This window comes from Tupaia chinensis, unplaced genomic scaffold (assembly GCF_000334495.1).
Source record: "Tupaia chinensis unplaced genomic scaffold, TupChi_1.0 Scaffold143737_1, whole genome shotgun sequence".
In the NCBI taxonomy this organism is placed as follows: Eukaryota; Metazoa; Chordata; class Mammalia; order Scandentia; family Tupaiidae; genus Tupaia; species Tupaia belangeri.
Window position 1 is genome coordinate 372,350 of NW_006203586.1, and position 8,939 is coordinate 381,288.

General features: G+C 38.2%; 1 protein-coding gene across 1 annotated transcript in view; it reads right to left on the minus strand.

Annotated features, from left to right (window-relative positions):
- The window catches only part of LOC102494609 (peptidyl-tRNA hydrolase 2, mitochondrial-like), a 38,182-nt gene extending 31,017 nt beyond the window's left edge, over positions 1-7,165 (minus strand). The window contains 1 exon segment of the mRNA XM_014582685.2: positions 6,799-7,165. Coding sequence (XP_014438171.1) covers positions 6,799-7,165 — 367 coding nt within the window.
- Positions 7,166-8,939: the final 1,774 nt, after the last annotated feature.

The following is an 8,939-nucleotide window of genomic DNA, read 5'->3' on the forward strand; positions in this document are numbered from 1 at the left end:
TCCATTCTCCTCTCGGGATCTTGGGCACGCACGCACACGCGCCCAGTGTGAGTTTTAAGCCACCGGGTCCGGAACGCGAACCGCGGTTGACTACGTGGGAGTCCAGCGACATAGCCATTACGCTAACTGCTGGTTCCCTGATTTAGAATTTCTTGAAGAGCTGGTATGGAGTTGGTAAATTCTATCAGGTTTTGTTTATCTGAGAACATTTTTATTTTCTTTTCCCATATGAAGGATAATCTTGCCAGGAAAAGTATTCTTGGTTGAAATTGTTTTTCATTTAACACTTTGAGTATGTTTTTCCCATTCTTTCCTTGCCTGCATTGTATCCAATGAGAGGCCTGGTGTTAGCTTGATGGGATAGCCTTTGTAGGTGATTTGACATTTCTCTCTTGCCAATTTTAGCATCTTGTCTTTGTCATTTTGATCAATCTAGCTATAATGTGCCATGGAGAGGATCTTGTTGGATTGATTTTACTGGTGGTTCTTTGTACTTCTTGCCTCTGGATGTTTGAATGCCTTTCTAGACTTGAAAGTTTTATTTCAGGATTTTGTGGAATAGATTATCCATGCCCTTATTAGATTCTTCACCTTCTGGGATACCAGTTATTCAGGTATTTGGGTGTTTCATCGTATCCAGTATTTCTCGTATATTATGCTCAGTTTTCTTAGCTGTTTTTGGAGTATTTTTGATAATTTTTTCTAGGTTAGAAGTTTTGTCTTCTACTTTGGAAATTCTATCTTCTGCATGGTCTAACCTATTTTTAATACTTTTGAGGGAGACAAGGCTATCTAAAGATGCATTTGGTAGTGTGTTAACTATACAAAAAAGGGACACTGTACAGTTTAAAAACAAATCCTACATAACCTTAAATTTCAATTTTTTTCTTTAAAAGGAGTGAGTTGTGTACAGGGGGCTTAAATGCTTTATAGACAAGGAACAAAAAATGCACTAGAACCAACTAATTCATCATCATCTTCTTCTTCATCTTCATCATCTTCATTTCCTCTTCTTCCTCATCTTCCTGGTCTTCCTCCTTCTCCTTTTTCTTGCTCTTTTCAGCTTTGACAACTCCCTTTTTTTTTCTTTTGAGAGATTTTCGCTATAGGGCGCGTGTGCTCTCCAGACAGACAGAGAGAGACATAGAGACAGAAAGCAAGAAATCACTCCCCAGGGGGGATGGTCCACTCCTCCACTCTCCTCTCAGGATCTTGGGCATGCACACGCACCTGGCATGAGTTTTAAGCCATTGGGTCCGGGATGCGAACCACGGTCGACTACGTGGGAGTCCAGCAACATAGCCATTACGCTAACTGCTGGTTCCCGACAACTCCCTTTTTTGCTGCATCAGGCTTTCCTTTAGCTTGATATGCAGCAATATCCTTTTTGTATTTTTCCTTTAGCTTAGCAGCCTTCTTTTCATAAGACTGTTAATAATCTGCAGCAGTGTTATTCCACATCTCTCCCAGTTTCTTTGCAACATCATCAATGGATAGGCCAGGATGTTCTCCTTTGATTTTTGGGTGATATTCAGAACAGAACAAAAAATAAAGGACAAAGGAGGCATCTTGGGTACCTTGGGATTCTTAAACTTCTTTTTTGTTTCTCCTTTAGGAGGGATATAGGTTTTCATTTCTCTTTCATAATGGACCTTGTCTGTCTTTGCCATATTGTCAAACTTTTCTTTCTCTTTAGCAGACATGGTCTTCCACCTCTCTGAGCACTTCTTACAAAACTCTGAGAAGTTGACTGAAGCATCTGGGTGCTTCTTCTTGTGCTTCTCCTGGGAAGTTTGCACAAAGAATGTGCATGATGACATTTTGCCTCTTGGCTTCTTAGGCTCTCCTTTGCCCATGTTTAGTTATCTTTCCTCCATGAGGTGCAGAGTCACCCAGTGCCTCTCCTGCTCTCACTTGCCCCGGTGCTGTCTCTATGGAACTCAATATACTGCAATGGCTGTCTGTCCAATTCTTCTTTCATATCGTGGAAGGACTTCCTCATCTCTTGGAGCTCAATGTCTCTTTTCTCTTGCATCTCATAGAACTTTGTTACCATAAATATTCTAAATTCTGTTCCTGACATTTTGGTAATATCCTCTAATATTTCCCTATGTGGAGACAAGTTACAGTGTTCCCTTGCTGGAGATGTTATTACTTGATTCTCTCATCCTTGAGGATCTTCTCTGAATTTTAGCCATTTGGTAATGTATTAAATTCTGCCTAACTTGTTGGAGAAGGATTATGTGACTGTGAGCTCGTGTTTTTTCCTTACTGTGAAATAATTTGGTGGTTTTTTTTTCTCCCTTTTACTCTGTTCTCCAGTGTGGAAAAAACAGGAGGGATTTTGCAATCAGATTTAGGAAGGGGAATTTCACTATTTTTGCAACCGCTAAAGTGAGGTACAAAGAATTCTCTAAAATTCAACAAGTTCAACAACCTAGTCATCTCTAGGCAGTGGGTAGGGGCTCAGCAGTGAAATAGGGGGATAAGGTAAAAGAGAAAGAGTAGGAAATAGAGAAAGAAAAAGCAAAGAAAGAAGAAGAAAAGTGGTACAAGAAAAAGAGGGAAAAAAAAATAAAAAATCAAGTCACAGAAAATGGAATTGGGTTAAAAATGGAAAACTGCCAGAAGTCCAACAGAGGCAGAGGTGGAAGCTTTCTGTCTTGACTAGCACTGGGGTCTGCTGGGGGGGGAGGGGGGATCCCTGGCTGAATGGGGTGCTTCACAGCCCTGAAGCTGAACCCAGAGGCCCAACAGAGGCAGAGGTGGAGAGCTCTGGAGGCTTTCTGTCCTGACTAGTACTGGAAGGGAGCCCTGGCTGGGTGAAGTGCTTCACAGCCCTGAAGCTGAACCCAGAGGCCCACAGAGGCAGAGGTGGAGAACCCTGGAGGCTTTCTGTCTTAGGTGAGGGAAGAAGAGATTAACAAGAGAAAAGCTGGGTGCATAGATATTTATAAGCATTATGTCTTCTTGGTGAATTAGCCCTTTTACTAGTATATAATGCCCTTCTTTGTCTCTTCTTACATTTTTTTTTTGTCTTAAAGCTTAGAGAACAGGTGTGCCTAAGACTGAGCTGCTGAGCTTTAATTCAGGAACAGAGAAGGGATTGTACTTCAGAAAACACTGAAATCTTAGAATTCAGAGATGCTTGACAGGGGGTAAGCCACAGTCCCTTTGCATCTCTGTCTCCCTGTACAGCCACAGATGTCTGAATGGAGCAGGGAGGGGCAAAAGGTCTTAAAGTCCCAAGCAACACACCTGAGAATTCAAAGGTGAGTGGGGGCAGGGATGAGCCGCACATCCTCTCTGTTGCACATCCTCCAGCCACAAGTGACCAGTCAAATGGCAAGGCCCTCCACAAGAACGGATCTTGACATTTTTCAAAAGAGAAAACAATAGTGGTGAGAACAGATTAGGTGTTAGGAGTGGGCTATGTGACTTAAAGCAATAGCTTGATGAAGTGTTTTGGGGGCAATGGAACTGTTTTGTATCCTGATTGTGGTGGTGATTACACTAATCTATATAAATGTTAAACTTCTTGTAACCATATATTTATAAAAACAAATGTACTATATATTAATTTGCAAAAATATACAAGTAGCACAACAATATAACATTCTGAAATACTGGAGGCCATATGGAAGATCAGGGATTGGTTTCTGGGTTGACCTGCACATACCAGGATTATGTGTGTGTGTGTGTGTGTGTGTGTGTGTGTGTGTGTGCGCACAGTGTGGTTCTACCTGGCTGGAAGGACGAGGATGGGGGTAGGGTGCTAGTGGTGTGAGACTCTGTTGAGGGTTCTTCTCTCTCTCTCTCTCTCATGAATTAATAACTAAACATAAAAATAGACAAATACATAGATAAATGAAAACCCAAAACATGATGCTAGAATTAGAATGACACTTGCTAGAGGCTAGCAGGTGGTGTGGTGGTTATAGGTGTTGGACTCCCACATGGCCAACCATGGTTCAAGTTCCAGACCTGGTGGCTTGCTTTCTCACTTTCCTTCTCTCTCTGGTCAAATTGGAAAATAATAGTAAATAAAGTGAAAATAAAATAATTCTTTTTTAAAAAAACCTGCTATGTCTGGTAAGTTAATACACAACTTCATTTTTTATCCTTACAATTTCTTTTTTTATTATTTCTTTTTTACAATCAATCACTGTGTAACATTACACTATACTAAATGAATCGTCCCACCATGAATACAGTGAATATTAGTTCAGTCAAAGATATTATCACACACACTATCATCAACAGATAATTTTCTATTTTTTGTGTTCCTCAAATATTTTGCTTCTTTCTTCCCCTTTCCCCCCTATTCCTCTCCTCCCACACTATTTCTTGTATCCATAGTTGTTCTCCATGTCTTTACAAACCTTTCAATCTTTCAGTTTCTGCCATAGATTGCAGACATGTGGTATATATCGAGGGGGGACACACCATGCCTTTCTCTTGTAATTTGGCTTGCTTTGCTTAGCAGTAAATCTTACATATTTGTCTACTTTGTATCAAATGCCGGGGTCTCATTATTTCTTATGGTTGAGTAGTATTCCGTAGTGTATATGTACCACACTTTTTCAATCCATTCTTCTTTTCCTGGACATTTGGGTTGGTTCCATGTCTTAGCAATTGTGAATAATGCCACAGTTAATATGGATTTGCAAGTACACTTTGACTGAGTGTATTCCTATCCTTTGAGTAGATCCTCAGGAGTGGAATTGCTGGATCATATGGTAGTTCTATTTATAGGTCTTTGAGAAGTCTCCAAATTGTTTTCCAAAGTGGTTGTACTAATTTAACATTCCCACCAATAGTGTAGGACAGTCCCTTTCTCTCCACAGCTTTACCAGCACTTATTGTCTTTCCTTCCTTCCTTCTTTCTTTCTTTTTCTTTTTAGAGAGACTGTTGCTATAGACTGTGTGTGCTTGCCAGAGTTACAGGGAGAGACGGAGAGACAGAAAGTGAGAAATCACCCCCCAGGGGGAATAGCTACACCACAATCCCTTCTCCTCCTTTCTCCTCTTGGGATTTTGAGCACACATGCACATGCACCTGGCTTGAACTTTAAGCCACCAAGTTCAGGACTTGAACTGCATTTGACAATGTGGGAGTCCAGTGACATAACCATTTACACCATATGCTTGTCCCTCATTGTTTTTTTTTTTTCTTTTAATATTAGACTTTCTGATTAGGGTTAAGTGATATCTCATTGTGGTTTAGATTTGCATCTCCCTTATGATAAGGATGTTGAGCATTTTAAAAATATGATTTTAGGCTGTCTGTATGCCTTTCTTAAAGAGTTGTCTGTTCAGCTGACTTCCCCATCTTTGAATTGGGTTGAATTTTTTTTTTCTGGTAAACTGCTTGACTCCCTGTGTATTTTGGCTGTCAGTCCCTTATCTGTGGCATAGTTTGCAAATATATTCTCTCATTCTGAGGGCTGCCAAGTCACCCTAATCATTGTTTCTTTTTGCAATGCAGAAGCTTTCTTTTTTAAGGACTTTTCATTTAACTTCATTTATTATTATTATTTTTAAACTTGATGAGAGAGAGAGAGAGAGAGAGAGGAAGCCACCAGGTCCGGGACTTGAACCACAGTTGGCCATGTGGGAGTCCAGAGACTTTAACCACCACACCGTTTGCCAGCCCCATGCAGAAACTTTTGAACCCAATGTAATCGCGCTTGTCTATTTTGGGGGATTATTGCCTGTGCTTTGGGGGTCTTAATTAAGAAGTCTTTGCCTACTCCAATATCTCTAAGAGTTCTCCCATATTTTCCACCAGTAGTTTTATATTTTGTTGTCTTAGGTTTAAATATTTTATTCATTATGAGTTTATTTGTGTTAATAGTGAGAGCTAGGGGTCCCAGTTTCATCTTTCTGCAGACGGATACGCAGTTTTCCCAGCACCATTAACTAAAGAGATTTTCTTTTCCCCACTGGATTGTCTGGTGCCCTTTGTTGAAATTCACTTGGCTGTATATTTTGTGGTCTATTTCTGGGGTCTTTGTTCTGGTCTATTGGTGTACATGACTGTTTTTGTACCAGTACCATGTTGTTTTTATTATCACAATTTTGTAATATATTATGGCATCAGGGAGTGAACTGCCTCCTTCATCACCCTTCTTGGGCAGTATTGCTTTTTAATACAGGGTCTTTTATGATTCCAGACAAATGCTATGATTTTTTTTTTCTAAATCTGTGATGGATATCTCTGGCAATTTGGGATTTCATTAAATATGTAGACTAATTTGGGTAGAATTGACATTTTGATTATATTAATTCTTCTGAACCAGGAACATGGCATGTATTTCCACTTCCTTGTGTCATTTACAACTTCTTTTTAAAATTTCTCATAATTTTCCTTGTAGAAGTCTTTGATGTCTTTAATTATGCTTATTCCTAGGTATCTTATACTTTTTCTGGTTATTGTAATTTGAATTGCTTTCTACAATTCTACTCTTTGTTTGTGTATAGAAATACTATAAATTTTTGCACGCTGATTTTGCATCCTGCCACTTTACTGTATTCATTTATCACTTCCAAGAGGTTTTTTTTTTTCCCAGATTATTTTGGGTTTTCTATGTGTATAATCATGCCATCTGCAAATAGAGGTAATTTCACTTCTTCTTTTCCTATTTGAATGCTTATCATTTTATTCTCTTGCCTGATTGCATTGGTTAGGTCTTCCTGTACTATATTGAAAAGGAGTAGAGAAAGTGGACAGCCTTGTCTTGGACCAGTTTTTTTTTTTTTTAAATCCAGTTATTGAAGAGGCATCAGGTTTTTCACCAGCATACATCTCATCAGAATCACTACAGAGAAGAGTTTTTTCACATATATTAAACTCTTCAGGAATAATTAGTTTTGAAATATGGTCAGATTTCAAATTAACTGTATTTCTTAATTCAGTTGTCTTGTTTGTTGACATGTTAATGTTGGTGATTACAACTTGATGCAAACATCTGCCTTGATTTTGTTGGCTTCTTTCAATCAGTTCATCTACTTTCTGGACATACAAGGACACCAGGATGCTGTAGGTTTCCAGCATCACATCCCTGTATAGGGTCTTTTGAGCATCATTCAGATCTTGCCACTCTTCCCAGGTGAAGACCACTGCCACATCCTCAAATGACACCAATCCCAGAGATGTATTCATTGTCTTTGCTCTTGAAAACATGTGGAGGACTGTGGAATTATATTTGGAAGATATGATAAGTTGAGGAAAACAAGAGAAAGATTGGTGTGGCTTATTCCTAGATCCTCATGTGTAAAGCTGTCTGCACATTAGCTCTGGTACGAGGGACTGCTCATCACATTTGCTCTAAAGAAGCAGCAGCATGCTTTTCTCAAGTTATATAAACTTCATGACTGCAGACCCCCACAACACCATTCCTGGTAACCACAAGATGACTGCTGTGCCGCATCAGCTGACAATCATCCCTGCGTACCAGCTGTCTTGGACCAGTTTTTAGTGGAAAAACTTTTGACTTTTCCCTTCAGTATGATGTTAGCTATGGGTTTTTCATATATGCCTTTGATTGTGTTGAGAAATGTCCCTTCTATTTTGATTTTGCTGTCTTAATCATGAAGGAAGCTGTATTTTATCAAATACTATTTCTGTATTGATTGATATGATAATGTAATTTTTATCTTTCTTTCTCTTAATATGGTATATTGCATTTACGGTTTTGCATGTGTTGAACCATCCTTCCTTCTCTGGAATAAAGCCTACCTGGTCATGATGTATAATCTTTTTAATGTGTTGTTGGATACAATTTGCTAACGTCTTGTTGAGAATTTTTGCATCTATATTTATCAGAGATATTGGTCTGTAGTTTTCCTTTTTCATTATGTCTTTGTCTCATTTTATTTATCTGGGTCCTTTCTTCTTAATTAGTCTAGTGAATGGTGTTCAATTTTATTTAACTTCTCAAAAAAATAGCTTTTGGTTTCACTTATTTTCTGTATTGTAGTGTTCTTTTATTCTCTATTGCATTTATTTCTGCTCAAGTTCTTATTATTTCTTTCCTCTTGGCACTTGTTGTTGTTATTGTTATTACAGTTCCTTGAATAATATTGGTAGGTTGTCTATTTGCTACCTTTCCTTCTTTTTCTTATGCACATTAATTACAATAATCTTCCCTCTTATTACTGCTTTTTCTGTGCCTCATAGGTTATGGAAACTTGTGTACTAATTATCATTGGTTTCAATGAATCTTTTGATTTCAGTCTTAATTTCTTTAGCGGTTGTGAAGTAATTTAGGAGTAGGTTGCTCAGTTTTCATATGTTTTTGTATTTTTAAGGTTCTTTCTAAAGTTAATATCAAGTTTAATTCCATCATGGTCAGAGAAGATGCTGGATATAGATTGTATGTCTTTGAATCTTTAAAGGCTTGTTTTGTGCCCTATCATGTGGTTAATCTTTAAAGGGGTTCCATGTGGACATGAGAAAAATTTATATTTTGTGGTTGTTATGTAGGTCTATAGATGTCTGTCAAGTCCATTTGATTTATGGTATTGTTTAGATCTTGTATCTCTTTGCTTATTCTTTGTTTAGATGATCTGTCGAAAGGAGATAGTAGGGTGCTGAGATTCTCAGTGATTAGTGTGTTGCAGTCTACCTCTCCTTTTAGATTTAGCAGTCTTCTTTTCATGTATTTGGGTGCTCCTGAGTTGAGTGCATAGATATTTATAAATGTTATATCTTAATGAATTATTCCTTTTAGTACTATATAATGTCCTTCTTTATCTCTTCTTACAGTTTTTGTCTTAAAGCTTATTTTGCCTGAAATCAGTATCATTACTCCAGCCTTTTGTTTGTTTGTTTGTTTTTCATTTTCATGAAATACCTTTTTTTCTGTCTTTCACTTTTAGTCTATGTATTCTTTATCCATGAGGTGCATTTCTTGTAGGCAGTCAATAGAGGGTTT